The 16,680-nt window shown below is 43.4% G+C and overlaps 1 protein-coding gene across 1 annotated transcript in view; it reads right to left on the bottom strand.

Moving 5' to 3' along the window:
* The window catches only part of LOC126101507 (diacylglycerol lipase-alpha), a 477,330-nt gene extending 461,596 nt beyond the window's left edge, over nucleotides 1-15,734 (bottom strand). Inside the window, exon 1 of the mRNA XM_049912151.1 lies at nucleotides 15,615-15,734. Coding sequence (XP_049768108.1) covers nucleotides 15,615-15,734 — 120 coding nt within the window. The remainder of the gene's footprint in view (nucleotides 1-15,614) is intronic.
* Nucleotides 15,735-16,680: the final 946 nt, after the last annotated feature.

Genomic DNA, 16,680 nt, shown 5'->3' with positions numbered 1-16,680 from the left:
GAGGTCAGACACGGTATTGTGAGGTATTTCGTGACTTTTGTCAGCTCGTTGTATTGTTGTACACTGTCGTCATAGCACAGAAGTAGTACGGCTAAGTGTGTACCAATTAATATCTGAGAATGACGTATGCAGAAAATTTTTACATACTAATTACATAAGTTTCAATAAGAACATATTCACAAGTATCCCCATGGTTTCAGAGGATTACAGCGGAAAACTATATTACGCACGGAAAATAGACACATGCCAACGGATAGAGGATATCTTCAAGTTTTTAACTCACATTACAGGTATTCGATACAGACAGCACATCTTGTTAGGCTAATGGCAATATGTGTGAATAATTGATTGAAGTCGCTCACACGAATTAGCTGGGAAAGCGCGAAGTAGTCCAGTTTGGAAATGTCGTCATTGGGTCGCTTAGCTACAGATGCGAAGTAAGACAATGCGACAATACGGAGGATATGATTTGCCTGCACCGGGGCCCGCCAGGGAGTGCCAAACTTCACGCGTGCCAAGGCACGGCCTGTCTCGGTTTCGGTTGATCTTTCCCGGAACTACCCGGCAGAGTGCGACACCTCACTGAGTATTCTGGTGTGGCGTTTTTCGGTCGAGATATCTCACTTCAGTACGGCAGAATCGTAGTGTCAGCACTGCTTAGCCGACGTCCACTGGTCCAGGGGCTGTTCGCACAAAAGGAGGCAGTCTAGTATTTTTTTATTTCATCGTATGGCTAGGGTCCCCCGTCGGGCAGGCTGTTCGCCGGGTGCCGGTCTTTCAATGTGACGCCACTTCGGCTACCTGCAGTCTATGAGGATGATAAGATGGTGATGAGGACAGCACAACACCCAGTCCCTGGGGGGAGAAGACTCCCCGACATAGCTGGGAATCGAACCCGGGCCCAGAGGATTGACAATCCGTCACGCTGACCATTCAGCTACCGGGGGCGGACGGAAGTGTAGTCATCTATCGTCACAAGCCTTTGACAATGAACTGGAATGACAGAAAGGAGGGATGAGAATTCCCAATAAATTTTATTAAGCCGCATGAGCGATGGGCACTACAAATTTGCTATGAAATGACGTTGCAATACTATGCAGAAAGAATTTAAAGATTTTCTTGACAATAAAAGATCAAAAAATTACAACACCCGACAAGCGGAATCCATAGCTCTGTACATCAAGAAGCGCTTTGCGCTGAAGTTGCAGGCATGAAATTGCTGGTACGAATATTAAAATTTCTGAACTCGCACGCATTATTCCACTGTCAGTTGCAACAGCTTTCGCCTGAACTGTACGAAGAATATGGAGAGCTTATATATTACAGAAAAGTACGTTGGTTAAATGAAGGCGCATCGCTCGAACGATTGTTCGGTAAAAAAAAAAAAAAAAAAAAAAAAAAAAAAAACACGCTGTTGTTGAATTTATGAAGGAAAAACGAATTCAGGAACGAAAATTAGAACATCCGGAATGGATTATATTATGTCTACTTGACTGCACACTCTACACAGTAATAAATTAGAAGGCAGTGAGAAACAACGTCTTTTTGATTTGATGCAGACGCATTTAAAAAGAAAATCGCGTTCTAGCAGGAACACATTCTTGAAAGAATTAAAAGCACATTTACCTAAGAGTTTTGAGCACACTGCCAAGCTTACATCTGCTTTCGAGCTGTTTTCAAGATCCATTGCGTCAAACGTCCCCTTAGAAAAATTTATGAATGACTGTGCTGATAAACATCTTTCTTTATTTTATTTTCAAACAGCTGAGCAGAACTGAACGTACTCAGACATTCCGCTCTTTAGCTATTCTGATCAACACTAAACTGACAGCCAATATTTTTAGCGCAACGCAATCTGACTTTCAATAATCTCTACAGGAGAAGGGCCCTGACTAACATTAACCTATACCTTTCACAAATCACTTACCTCACAAAAATTTTCGTTACTCGAACTACTGCAATACAGCGAGCGCCACTACTGCCATCTAAATAAAAGATTCAAACTACTGAAGGCACTAACTACTGATAGGCATAGTTAGCAAATGAAAGGTTTTGATAGAGAACAAACAATGTATTTACCTTAATAGTGTTCGAAAGTCATAATATATACATCAGTTCATGACATCCAGTCTTACACATTTACTATCTCTGTCCGGATCATCCGCTCTCAAAACTCCGCCATCTCACTCCCCACATCCACCACTGCTGGCGGCTCACCTCCAACTGCGCAACGCTACGCGCTGTTAACAGCTAACAGCCCAACACTACAATAGCGAATATTACAACAATGCCACCCAGCCACAGACTGCACACAGCACAGGCAGTGATTTTCATACAGAGCGCTACATGGCGTTACCAATATAAAAACCTAAACAGCCTACTTACATGCGTTTCTGTCGGAACAGCCCCAGTAAATATGCATATGTAACTGATTTGTCTGCTATTTAATTCCCGTTTTAAAAGCAAATGCGTCTCTTCAAGGAGAGTTTACACGTCTCTATAATAAGATTGCGAAAGAGCTACAATCTTTCGATCAGCACGTGTGTGTGTGTGTGTGTGTGTGTGTGTGTGTGTGTGTGTGTGTGTGTGTTTGGTATGTTGTGTGTGTGTGAAAGACATTTTTTGGATTACGAAATTAAATAAGTGACAATAAAGTGTTAACCTGAGTACGGTCCGTATGCCGACAATTTATAGTAGACGAAAATTATTCTCTCTTCAGCAAGCCCAAAATAATTGAATAATACTGAAAATTTGCATTGTTTGTGACACGTGTTTTTCAGAAATGTTAAGTATAAAACCAAGTCGTCTGCTGTGTACCTTACCTTCATTACCGTTTCAGTTTGGCCCTCTTGCCCCTCCCTGGCGGTGGGGGAAATGCTCAGTCTGGCTGAGCGATACGACACCCCTGCCAGGACGCAGCTCACGAGCTGAATTCTTGGCCACCCCTGGTCTACATTTTGTGTCAGGCTATCCCGCCAGTACAAGTAGACGACGAAGTGTATTAAAAATAAAAACTTGGAAAGATGGAGAGCAGTAGCTACATATTTACCTCCCATTTTTGAGTTAACAAATTGTTTATTATTTAGTTATTTTCAACTTTTATTGGCTCAGAATGAAACCCATTTTTTATAGTGTCGCTAGACAGTGAACTGACGATTCCAGTTGGACTTGACTTAGGTAGACAAAGTTCATCATAATCGGCGGCGATATAATCTGAGATCAGCGGTTACTCAATGCACATTTCCGCTTTCAACTTGGTCGGAGCAAAGTTTTTGTGCTAATTTAAAATCACCTGCTTCATACAATCGGCCCTTAGTGTGTCACATTACACAGCGTCTTGTACTGCCCACTAGAAAACGCTACCCACACGCGTGTGACGAGTAACGCGTTTAAAAGCCGCGTCACAATGTCAACTCGCAGCCTGCAGATAGGCGCCTTGCGTTCTCGCATCCCTCCGGGCTGCCGCGTTTTCCGGGCTGCTTCATAAAGGCGCTCCGTTCAATTACCGCCGTCCTGAATAAAACAGCCCCACCCAGCGTACAGGACAAAGCGGTGGGGATACAGGGGCTGAGTGATATTCTCTCCGTCTGTCCTCGACACTTCAGCGTAGTGGAATGCAGAGTCCCTCTGACTATCCCTCTATAAACGAAGTTATCCATAAACAGCAGTTCAAAATATGTTGCATATTGTCGAAACTAATATTGAACGCTGTGATCCAGAAATTCGTTATGGTATCAATACACTGATTGGTTTGTAATGTAATTCCTACCGGTAACAGCCCATGTTTCTACCGTGAGGCGGCAGTACGTACACCCCATGCCAAACGTGTCATCTGTAAACATTGCACTACGAGAGTTGCGTTGCTTCAGGATGGTTCTGAGGTAAACGGGGAAGGAGTGGACATGTGGACATGTCAGCTAGTGTCGCTGTGGTCCAAAATAACATGTCTAGAATTTGGAACAAGCGTCTAGCAACAGGATCAGTCGAGAATCGTCACAGAAGTGGCAGCGGAAGAAAAAGGTGTTCTGGACAGATACCTGCATATAACAGCAAGCAGAAACCCTCAACACAACGCTACATGTTTACGTCGGCAGATCCAAACAGCTACAGGCGTGCACATGTCTACGCAAACGTTACGAAATAGGTTCCATGAGCAGCGATTACGTGCCTGAAGACCTGTCAATTGTCCCCATCTTTATCCGTTTCAGAGAGGAGATTGTGTCGCACGAGTACGAAGCCAGTCTTCGTGGGATAGTCAGCAATGGAGCACATTCGTGTGTGAAGGTCCGAGGTCAATGTTTATCCAGTAACTGTATCGAAGACAGCCACCGTTATCAGGGTGGTCTGTCATGTTTTGGAGTAGAATGCTGTACGGCGGCAAGATACCCCTTTGTGTTAATAAATGAGAGGATGACTAGTGTAAAGTATCGGGACGACATCCTTGCACTCACTGTGGCTCCATTTCATGAACATATCGGAGCGGGATTCACGCTGATGGATGACAATGCACGCACTCCGTTGCCACAATCTCGTGAACACCTTCCTAGTGGAGCACGGAATCAATCTTATAGGATGACCTCCACATGCTCTACATCACATTTGCGTTGAAAATTGTAAGCCGTGGTAACAGGAACGGTTTGCAATCATCCTGTCCCACTGGAGGCCACTGTGGAGGAATGGGACAATATCCGACAGTCTTATCTGGATAACCAGATACGAAATATGCCTAACACTGTTCAGAAGTGTCTACCCTTACAAGGAGGGCACATTGGTTCCTAAACAACGTGTTATGTAAGATGACAGGGAGAAGAAACTACAGTGTCTGAGGTGGAATCTTTTGTAATGTTCTGGTTTCGTTTCTTTTTCGTACTTGTGAAGTAGAAATGTGTTTATTTTCTTTATTTTTTTCTGATTACTGTACCGGACAGAACAAAATGAGTTTTGTTTGCTATTATGTCCGGTATTGATAATAAAGCTGTACGTATCATTTATTTTGACCACTGTCATTGGTACGAAATGATGTCAACAAGATAGCATCAAACGCTACCTGCGTAACCCCATCTTTCTTAGACAACTTCTGCTATCGTTATGTGAAGCGATAAATGGCCCGTCCATTTTAATTAGCGTGGTAGTGAAATCTACCATATCTGTAACAAACTACGAATTTTCCATCGCCAATTATTTTCCGAAACTACATGCGGCACTCAAACGCAGTGTCTAGGTTTGCAGTAATAGTGTCATCCAAACAGATGATACGATGGAGGATGACGCCAACAAATAACTGTAAAACGTATTCAGGATGTCCCCGAACATCTAGTGTCAAAATTATATAGACGGCACAGAAAATGAATATTTATTGTGGTTTGAGATGCTTCTTATTTCAGTGTTAATCCACATCGAATTCTATATAATGAATTCCATGACGTATCGACAGGAAGAAGTACACCAGTTTCCATGCCTCCAAGTTGACCGGACTTAAGCCAACTAGGCTTTTATCACAGTGGCGTCTAACAGAGGTGCAGGCAGCGGTTGCGGTCCGTACCGGGTGCCAGCTCCGTTACGGTAACAAAACTTTCTTGTTTCTGTGGCACTAGTACTAAAAAAATTTGTTTCTTCGTCGTTTTATTCCTGACAAATATGGCTACGGGCAAGTAGGGAGCTCATGAACTGGGCCAGGTCCATTTTACCGCTGAAATACCGTGTAAACAAAAAATATTCTCACACAGCACTCGAGACAGTAACGTCATCTATCTTCGTTTGATATCTATTTCTTTGTACAGAGGGCACTGATAACACATTTTTTCCGTGACTAAACTGTTTTTATGATTTGGATGGGCTGCGGAGGTTTTAGTGGTGTTATTATTTTGTACTAGGTAAAGATTTCGAACCCGAAAATAAAGAAAACCTATCCTTTATTAGCGCACATACTGTGATCGTAAAAAAAACTGAGGTGCTGGATAGAGGAGATGTCCGATTTAGGGTCTCCTGCATTCAAAAAAGTGTTTTTCCATGTAATATGTAGCTAAGTATATGTAACGATGGAAGTATATTAAATTTTTAATTCCTTGAAAATCAAATACTTTAGTCGGCCGTGTAGGTTTGTTGATCAAGTAACTGTGAAAGCACGTTCTTGGATGTAGCGCTCTTTCCTGAATTGTTTTACATTTTCCAATTATGTAATGCAAATAGGTAAGTACTTGCGTCGGATTAAGGGGCTCCGGAAAGGCTGAAAATCATGAAAAGTTCAAATTTTACTTTTTTGCGTTTTCTGAATCTGCAGATATATAATTTATTCAATTCCGAAGACTACAACTATTTTTAAATTGTTTTTGAAATGTGTTCTACATGGGGTGACCCACTGTGGCGCTGTTAAACTGCTGTCAAATGGTGTTATTATTAACTTCCGTGTTCATCAGGTACATAATGGAGGTGATAAAACCTATTTTCAGAGACTTAGCAGCACCTGAACTGTTGAAAAAGTGTATTCACGGAAAAACTCAAAACCCCAATGAAAGTGTAAATAGTGTTATATGGTCGAGAATCCCCAAGACAGTATTTGTTGGAATAGAAACACTTTACTTTGGTGTGTATGATGCTGTTGCGACTTTCAATGATGGCAACATTGTAAGGTGCAAGGTATTTAGAAATTGGGAATGAAGATAGGTTCTAACATGGTACGAGCGATGCTTGCTTTAGACAAGGAACGTCTTCGGGCTGCAGACAGGGCTGTAAAGAGTCTAGAAATACAAGCAAAAGTAAACAGGAGGAGGAACAAGAGGAAGCTGGAGGAGGAGTTTGCAGAGGATGAAGATAATCCATCCTATGGACCTGGAATGCACTAAAAAGTTAATCCAATCTTTGTCGCTCGATTCCTAAAACTTTTATTTTCTCATACTAATTACATGTTCTCTAAGGATCTTCCAAACATATTTGTTTCAAACTATCAGTAAATGTTACACAGTACCTTCTGCATAATTTAACACAGCCTTTTTCCAAAAAACTGTATATTTTTGAATATATAAATAAAAAATTGGAAAAGAATGTTGTGAATTTTCATTACAATTGAAAAAAAATCATCTTTAATAACTGAACTAAAATTTTGTAAAATCCCTGTGTTAAGTTGTAGCCCATATTCCAATAAATAATCTGTAAAAAGTTCAACTTCCTACCTCAAATACTTTGTGAGGAAAGATGTAATTTATAAGCGTTATTTTAACATTGCAAGTATAGGGCGTTCCGGAGCCCCTTAAAGGAACATGAGAGAATTTCCTTTTGCCCGGTCTGAAAATTTCTGCATCTCGCACATGTATCAGATATGAACACATGGGCATTCTAATAAATGAAAAGCACCAATTTGCTTTTGTTCTACAATATTACTTTTATTGTTAACCGGTTTTCGGCTTATTAGACCATCTTGTGGAGGAAGTAGAAGTATCAGGAAGAAATAGAGAGAGGAGGCGGCTGATGAGGCGCTGTCTTTGCTCCAGGAACCAAAAAAGTCAGGGCGAGAGTGCGGGGACGGGTTTCTGCAAGAAATCGAGACACGTTATATAAATTTCCTTTCATTATTAATTCTGACGCTTTCGTGCATGGATAAATGTTCGAGAGTGAGCCACGCTTAAAAAAATAATTAAGTAATTTCTTAAATAAATAATTTTTGTTAGTTCATTTCTCTTGTTTGGCACGCTTGACAAGGCTTTGTGTATAACGTTCGTTCTGATTCTTTTATTCGACTGTTGTTGTCTGTTCAAATGAAAAGTTCTTTTATCGGACTTCGAAAACATTTACTCACCAGAGAAATGGCTCGTACTGGACTATTTATGCGCTTTTAATGAGCACGGAACCTTTCATCACGTCAATCCGCAGTGTAGCAGAGGTTGACTCTTAAACATAAAATGACACAAGTATTAAGCAATATCACACATAAACAATAAATTTACATATGCGAGTGCGCCTAGAATGATTGCGCGTCTGCAAAATATAAATGATAAAGGAGGTGTGCCATATTAGTCTGCCGTAATCGCCGTGCAGCGTCCATCTTGGTTCGCTGCTAAAACGAAAATGTGCCGTCCGCTTCACGAAAACAATTGAGAGGCGTAATTTGACATTCCTTTCTGCGGCTGTATCTTACATTACTAAATTTTTTATCGTGCTTTATTACGTTTCAAATATTTTGTACGTAAAATCCGCTCTTCCCGAAAATGTGTGTTCTAAAGTTGCAAAACCATGGAATGTATATCAGATCGTCCTCCTGTTTTAGAGCCCATCAATCTGATTGAAACCTCAAAAACGGAACTTCCCACGATTATAAGAACTTTGGTTGACAATTACGGTGAGATTCCTGAAGATGGTATCCTTGCACACCTAAGAAGGTTTCTGTAAGCCGTCGAAATTCTAATAAAAGTGTCTGTTGGTTGGACCACTTTAAGATTCTTACAGTTAATGGATATGAGTTTTCTAAATCTCTTTCCAATCTCATTTTGACTCAAAGATTTTTCTTAACTTTGTATGGTCATACGAGAGGAGTTTCTCAAATCTCAAACTAATAAGAAATTTTCTTAGGTCCACTATTAGTCAAGCACGATTCTCTAGTTTGGCAGTTTTATTGAATGAAAATAGTTTAACTGGTGATGTACTGATGACAGAATTTCAAAATTTGTTGCAGAAAATATTCTAACAAAGAGATTCTAAGCTACATATTAAAGTCACCTATCACTAACAACATCTTTCGTTATTTGTACTGCCTCATTAATAATCAGTTACACAATGTTATTTATGAAAATGCGTTATACTCATTTGTTTCGAATGATAAAAACTATTTAGAAAGTAATTAACATTTGCCTTACTTATTTAACCACTTGCATATAACATTGCTTCCCCCAAATCTTATGTGATGTTTTTGGGGGTGTGGGATTGGGGGGTGGGAGGGGGAGGTTGCGGCAAGTTAGAACTACGCATCGGGTGCCAAAGTGCCTACCTACACTGTTATTTGTTCGTGGAGGCATATCAAAGCTTCTGTGTATCGAGCCCCGGTACGAGAAGCAGACAGTCGCCGTAGTCGTATTGTGGAAGGCAGCGAAGCCATACACACTGCTCCTGGCACATATTTACGCAATTTGGCTTCATTGTGCCGGGACTGCACGCGTGACTCCGTTACTACCGGAGGGCATTTTGTGTCTCTTATACATATTAAAGACTTTCATGTGATATACTGGTATATTCTGTTCCCCGCAAAAGTTAATGTGTGTTTTACTGTCTACCAGAATGCAATCAAGAAGATGGAAAAAAGGGGCGCGAGAGAGTAAACCAGCCCTCCTCCTTTTAAGATGCAAGACCGAAAAACTCAAACCATTAGTAAACTGTCACGTAGAGGAGCACGACGGATCATTCATTGTACTCGTATATTGTTGTGCATCACCCATGGTACTGACGTAGCTCCTTTCATTTATTTTAGTGCTTTTATATAAAGTTCATGTAAAATTTCTGGAGAGGCCTTAAGAATAAACACGTATGCTGTCTGTCCCCCACACTCTTTAAGATGTACGTGCATAAGGCAAGAAATCTGTGGTGTAGGAAGTGCGTGGACATGAGACTTGAAGTAGCGAACCAGTGTATGTACACACTTTTCCATGCTGATGACCGGTTTGTTGCAGCAAACGATGAAGAGGATATTTAGGAAGTTGTTGGAAGAGTACACAAAGTGAGTTCTGTAAGTTAATTTTGAAAATACGCAACATCTATGTTGCGAAGATAATGGAAGTAACTAAGACATTGAAGAACATTTTATTAAAGTGATTAAAGAGTTTAAGCACTTGATGTGACGGAAAATGTGACAGGGATATCCAACAAGGGATCAGGCAGGGAAAGGCGGCTACCCAAAAACTAAATCTTATGCGTTGGTCCTCAGAAAAAGAGTTTAAAGGTTAAAACGCGTTTACATAGATCCTTCGTGGAACCAATAAAAATCTGCGGGGTGAGAGTGCTGCGAACTCACAGAAGATAATAAAGAGAGACGTGGAGTTTCAGAAATGATACCCTGGAGAAGAGCATGCGGTATTTCCTTACTTCGCCACATAACAAACGAGGAAATAAGAGAAAGTATTACGGAGAAAGTAGAAGAAAGAAGCGCTCAGTTGTTCAATTTTATCTCTGGCATCGAATTATTTTCAGTGGCCTCAGAACAAACTAAAAGTGTGAAAGGCGGACGCTATTTGCCTTCTGCTGTAAGTTGTGAAGCAGAGCGGACACAAGAGAAGCGGGCTCACACCTAAATTAAAGGACGCGACTCAAAAGGCGTCGGCGTCGACTACATTATCCATTAACGTATTTAATCATTTTATATTTGTGTTTATCAAGGAGAAAAAGAGAAATTATCGACGCAAAGCAAGCAAAGGACTTCTTCCGCCAATCACAGCAGCGAAATTTACACGAGTACGTGAGAGAATTCAATGAAAATGGCTTATTGTTTGATTGCTAAACTATAATCAAGTAGAATGAGATTTTCACTCTGCAGCGGAGTGTGCGCTGACATGAAACTTCCTGGCAGATTAAAACTGTGTGCCCGACCGAGACTCGAACTCGGGACCTTTGCCTTTCGCGGGCAAGTGCTCTACCATCTGAGCTACTTCACAATCAAGTAATTAAACAAGGTTATGGCGAGTTACCGAAACCCGTGCAAGCAGCTGAAGCTCGCGCTTCCGGGCCAAGGAGAAGCCAGTCAGTCGGCTTCGGATCCAGTACGCCTCAACAATTAACGACCAGGGCTGGTGAACCAACCAGCCTGCATGTGGTTTTCAGGCGGTTTCGCGCAACCAGCTACGTGATTGCCCGCCTGGTAGACACGTCTCGCCCCAGACACACGCTGCGCAAAGACATACAAACCTTTATCACACTTAACCACGAGATCTACACTAGATTCAAACAGATGGGGCTGGGGTGGAGGTGGAGGGTATGGTGACGTCAGGAAAGACAATTCTCGAACTTATTCTGAATTCGAATATAACACACACACACACACACACACACACACACACACACACACACACACACACAGACGTACATACGTTTTTTAACTACTCTGACTGACTGTTGAGAACACATTTCGTAAGTGAGTAAGTGTGTTGTGAGGCTGTTGTAAATATTGCAAATTGTTTAAGGGTTCCAGAGTATACACCACACTTTTTTTTTTTTTTTACCACAGAATATGATGTATGAGATTAGTGAACGAGACAAGAAGAAGGAAGCAAGATTTTTGAAGTCTTTCTCCTCTGTAATCTGGAATTATCCATTATTCAAAAGTTGCTGGGCTAACACGTTTAGGAAGATCTGTAACTTGCAGCTTCCAGTTGAGGTTCTTGTAAATACAAGCAGTCCGGACCCTAGTAGACCCTCTCTCATTTACTGATTTGCGCTCATTCACTGTGTGCAGTGGTGTGGCCAGGCCCTGTGCAATGCTGAACTGCCTGTAATGTTTTATATGAATTCTGTGACTGTTGTTTAGAAAGAACCCGTTACTGATTTCCAAGAAAATCTTATTTACATTTTCAGGAGTTAAAGATACTCCATAAGGTTTGATTATAATACATATATCATCAACAAAGACATCTACTTCTACTTCTTGGATATACGATGGAAGATCATTTATATACACCGACGAGCTTAGTAGCGTGTTGGAAAGACATCACCTCTTCTACTTCTCATGCGTGCGACAAGCCCTCGGCACGTTTCTGGAGGTATGTGCAACCAGAAGTCTAGCCAAAGGTGACGCAATTCCAATAAGTTTGCGAGGTGCCGGGGCTAGCAGTGTATTTAACACTCAATTCTTCTAGAATCTACATATGTACATGATGCTCTAAGCCTCCCCCCCCCTATTCTAACTCCAACTTTTGCTGTTGCACAAGGATAAAAAAAAATACGCGAACTGACTCTAATCACCCTGCCAGTGGAGTAGAAGAGAGTTTGGCACCTGCAATAATTTAATTTGATAAATAAGTTAAATAAACGAAGGTTTCATTAACATAGTGAGGAATGATGGGGTTGCTCTACCGATTAACAGAATGAAAGTTCTGTCCAAAATAACAATATGATTTATTAAGACTAAACACAAAATAATAAACAAAAACACATCAAAGTGGCTCAAATTGGATACTCAAACAAACGCTGTGAATGTGAAGTTGTCCCTAAACTAGATTGTGAGGATTATGACGAAGTGGTATGTGCAGCCAATTCCTTGCAACTCAAATCTTAGAGAAAACACATAGCCAACCCAACATTAATTGCTGCTACCCAAGACAGAACAAAGTTAGAAAAAAGACGAACAGGTGCGCTCCGCTGAGCTCTGATTATCACCTAGGAAAATCCCTATCTGCCGGTGCTGTGGACATACATTACCAAACTGTCTTCTTGACTGCCAGGACACGATCTGGCGTACCGGAGCCGTTGGCTGGTTGCTTCGACGTTCTCGACCGAAAGGCGAGAGACGACTACTCACAAGAGCCCCCGTACAAAACCGAACACAGAACATTCCCACCCCCACGACAGTGGCCGTGGTTAGACGTTCCAATCAGCAACTCGAAAACCGGCGGAAAATTCCACTCCATTGCCAGAACGCTACCATTCCACCAATGGACATTCTTGGCGCCAATTTCTGCGCCGATCTTGCTACGTCACGGAGCTATGCCCTGAGCAAGCCAATCACAGTTACTATTTTGCAGAAAGCGCGGGAATTTTCCCGCCACAGCTGCCTGGGTACACAAGTCATTCCCACGCCTCGCTGGTAGCCCGCCAGAAAGTGTTTTCGCTAAGTTTCTGCGAAGTAACGGAACCTCTAGCCCAGCCGCTACTTCAGGCCCTGCGGGCGTGCCTCTTGACAATGTCGGCGTCTGGAAAGCATTCACTCGACTCCCTCACACCTGTCGGCTTACCCTTTCAAAGTCAAACTTAGCTCGCCTGTCACTGGACCACCCGGGTGACGAGAGACGCTGCGTGGGAAGTCCGCGTGTGAAGGAATAGCAACTTTCCACCGCATGCAATTAGAGAGGAGAATCGTAAGATAGAAATATGAGAGGGGGCTCATGCCACCTCTCAAGTTATGTATCAGTGTTTTGGGGACGTGGGGCTTGTGCCAGATAGCGTCCGAAGTGTGTTCCATCGGGTTCAGATTAATGAACACCGACGTGAGTTCAGTATCTTGTTTTTCAAAAGCGCTGCAGCACGGTTGTGTCACTGTGACACTAATAGTTATGCTCCTGGAAGAGCCCCACCTTCAAAGATGACTCTGGACTCCATGCGTGTTGTGAATCACGTGTGCCTGCACCAGCATTTTGCTTTTTTGGCGGATCCGCCAGATATTCCCGCCTATCCCGCATTACAGAGCGGGCAAATCTCAGACCTTGTCATTCAGTAATGAGGCTTTAACTTAAAATCCCTTGTCGCCTACTTGTAGTTCCACCGTCTTTGAAATATTTCCCATAACTGCTCACGTCAGTTGCACGAAAAAGACCTTCGCCATTTCGGATATACTAGTTCACAGGTGCTGGATGATAATTCCTCTTCGTTAATGTCGCTGATGACATCAGATTATCTCATTTCGTTACCAGAAGTATTCCTCATTCGCTGTTGCTCCCCTTATACAGGGTGTTTCACAATTCATATTACACACTTCTAGTGGCTGGATTTAGTAGATCAATTTTTGTATACGAATACGAACCCATGTCCGGAAATGTCACCAACCACGCTATAGAGCGTCAAAGTTACACGCGCCGCAGCCTGTAGATGTATGCATACATAATAAAACGACGTAATTGCAAGGACGGATATCTGAGCGGAAATGGAGGAAAGAAGGTCTTATGAACATGTGTCCGGAAATTCATCGTTGCCACGGCAGATGGCGCTGATGAATGAAAGTTCCTCTGATCACGTGCCATATGATTATTGTGTGTTCCAGTCTCTGTGATTGAGGCAGCGTACTGAAAGGGGTAGAATGGTCCGGTATTCATGTCGGGAGAAGCCAAGATGGTGTTTGTGTACGGCCAAGCAGATGGAAACGGTCGAGAGGCAGCACAGATATACCAAAACAAGTAACCTCGTAGACACCAAGCACATCACACAACATTTCAAGCCCTTTTTGTGCGTTTGTGTGATCATGGGTTCTTTCAGATAGACGAATGAGAAGGTAGCGGGGTGGACTGGGCATACACCAGTTGGAGGACCTGTCCGCCGCTCGTGGTCTCGCGGTAGCGTTCTCGCTTCCTGAGCACGGGGTCCCGGGTTCGATTCCCGGCGGGGTCAGGGATTTTCACCTGCCTCGAGATGACTGGGTGTTTGTGTTGTCCTCATCATTTCATCATCATCCAGGAAAGTGGCGAAATTGGACTGAGCAAAGGTTGAGAAATTGTACGGGCGCTGATAACCACGCAGTTGAGCGCCCCACAAACCAAACATCATCATCATCATCATCAGTTGGAGGACCGGTTTTTACAGGATATAGATATGACCTCTAGTACAAGCTGCAGGCAAGTGGCACACCCACAGAGTGTCAGCCAAAGTACGATTGTGTGTATCCAGCATGAAAACTGCTACTAACCCTGTAACTGCAATCCCATGGAGGCCACTCTGAACATCTATTGTGACTTTGATGCAATGCAGGTCTGTCCTTACACACATACCGTCCATTTCAGGACACGTTTTTATACAAGCTTTTTTCCTCCATTTCTAGTCAGGAGCCCGTTCCTGCAGTTTGTCAGTTGTATTAATGTTCATCCCGCACACAGGGCGATTCCGTGCTGATGTTACAAAGTTTCAAGGATGATGGAGAAGTGTAAATGTATCGATTTGAGATAAGAGTCCCTGTACTGGAAACGAACTAGTCGAAAGTTATAAGCGAAAGGCACTCTTGCACCTCTGACAATTGAATACATGAACCTGTACTGTTGTTGCTAAGATTGTAGGGTAGGCAACTTTCAGACGTTGTAGCATGGACTAAAAGAAGTAAAGAAGTCCTAAACATGGACTCTAGAAAGCATACCCGTGAAGCTGTGAGCACTTGTTCATCTTGGTTGGCATCCACTGTAGTACCAGTGTTTACTGGACATTTTGCCTTGATTTGGCCCATACTGCCAGCTCTAATAGTTGCCTACCCTACAGTCTTAGGAACAATAGTACCAGTACACGTATTCAACAGTCAGAAGTGTAAGAATGGATTTCGCTTATTACTTTCGACTCGTTTGTTTCCTTCACAGGGACCCATACCTCAAATTACTCCATTTATCCTTCTCCATAATCGTAGAAAGTTTGTAACATTACCACGGAATCACCCTATACATACATACAATTACAGGTGGCAGCGCCTGTAGCTTTGACGCTCTGTACTATCGTTGCATGACGTTTCTTGACATGGGTTGCTATGCATAACTTGATGTAAGAGGTTCCCTATACAACTTCTAGAAGTCTGCAACATGAATTGTGATACATTAATCGTGAAACACGCTGTATTCTTGCCTTAGCTCACCTCCACGAGACGTTTAATGAGGCGGTCGGCAGTAGCGGCAATGTTTTTGCTCTTCAGTATAAAACCAAAAGAAGAGTGGACCCAATATCGCCCCTGTGGAACTCACGTTTTGTTTGTTGTTATTTCGGGGTGCTGGTGAAGCGAGGGTGGCGCTGTCCATATTTTGTGAGGCTGTACGCACCAGCTCCTGGGTCCCCCTCAGCGCGTGCCGGGCGGAGCAGTCCATCGTGGGTCTTTTGGAGTGGACCAGCCGTCCGCCGGAGCTGTGAGCTGGAACGGAAGGGCGGCCGTGGCGCGGCGCGGCGCGGTGTGCCCAGCGGGCCGTGAGGCGCCGGGCCGGCCGCTCCCCCCAACCCCACTACCTCCCCCACAGCCCCCCCCCCCACCCTCCTAGCCCAGCAGCCAGCCGGTGGCGGGGCCGCTTTGATGTGCGCCGGCCCGTGCGGGCGGCGCTGGCGCCAGCGATTGCGGCTGGGGACGCGCCAGTGCTGCTCCTCGGCCGCTGGCGCCGGCGTTACCCCACTCCTGCTTCGCCACGGCGCGAGTTATGCGCCACTGCCGTTCCACGGCTCGCGGCTGGACTCACATCGCGCGAGAAGAGGTTTCACTGGCGCAGCTGTTTGTGGACGTGGAAATCTCACAGTTTCTTCATCTACTGGTTTCTCTCATAAGTCTGTTCGCATTTGGTTACAGTGCAATCACAAAGAACGCCTGGGAACACCCCCACCCCCACCCCCACCCCACTACGACAGCGTGATTGCCGACGTCTGCTTACACACTTCACACAGGAGATGGTGCACAATATAACTAGATAACGCGGAACGGTTTTGTAAACAAACTGTTTATTTCCTGCTAAATACACCGTTATTGTCAACAATATATTAACATTTCTCTGAAAGCTTATAAATGCCATTTTTCAAAATGTGTGGGTTTTCAGGTTGATGAAGTTTTCGGTGTTTAGTCTGCAGTCCTCCGTCAGGCGTTCGCCATTCAGGAAATTCTGCAGGGAACCGAATAGCTTGTAAGGCGCCAGGACATGGACACTTGCACGTTAGCTTACCAACATTAGTATTAATAATAAAGGGACTGGCAAGGGCATCAGACCATGACTGTATTGAACTGTTATAAATATCAGGCACTCTCGAGCAGTGTTCCTTGCATGTCCACATTAT

Source organism: Schistocerca cancellata, chromosome 9, assembly GCF_023864275.1.
Source record: "Schistocerca cancellata isolate TAMUIC-IGC-003103 chromosome 9, iqSchCanc2.1, whole genome shotgun sequence".
NCBI lineage: Eukaryota > Metazoa > Arthropoda > Insecta > Orthoptera > Acrididae > Schistocerca > Schistocerca cancellata.
Note: the sequence above shows the minus strand (reverse complement) of the source record. Positions and strands in the feature narration are given on the sequence as shown.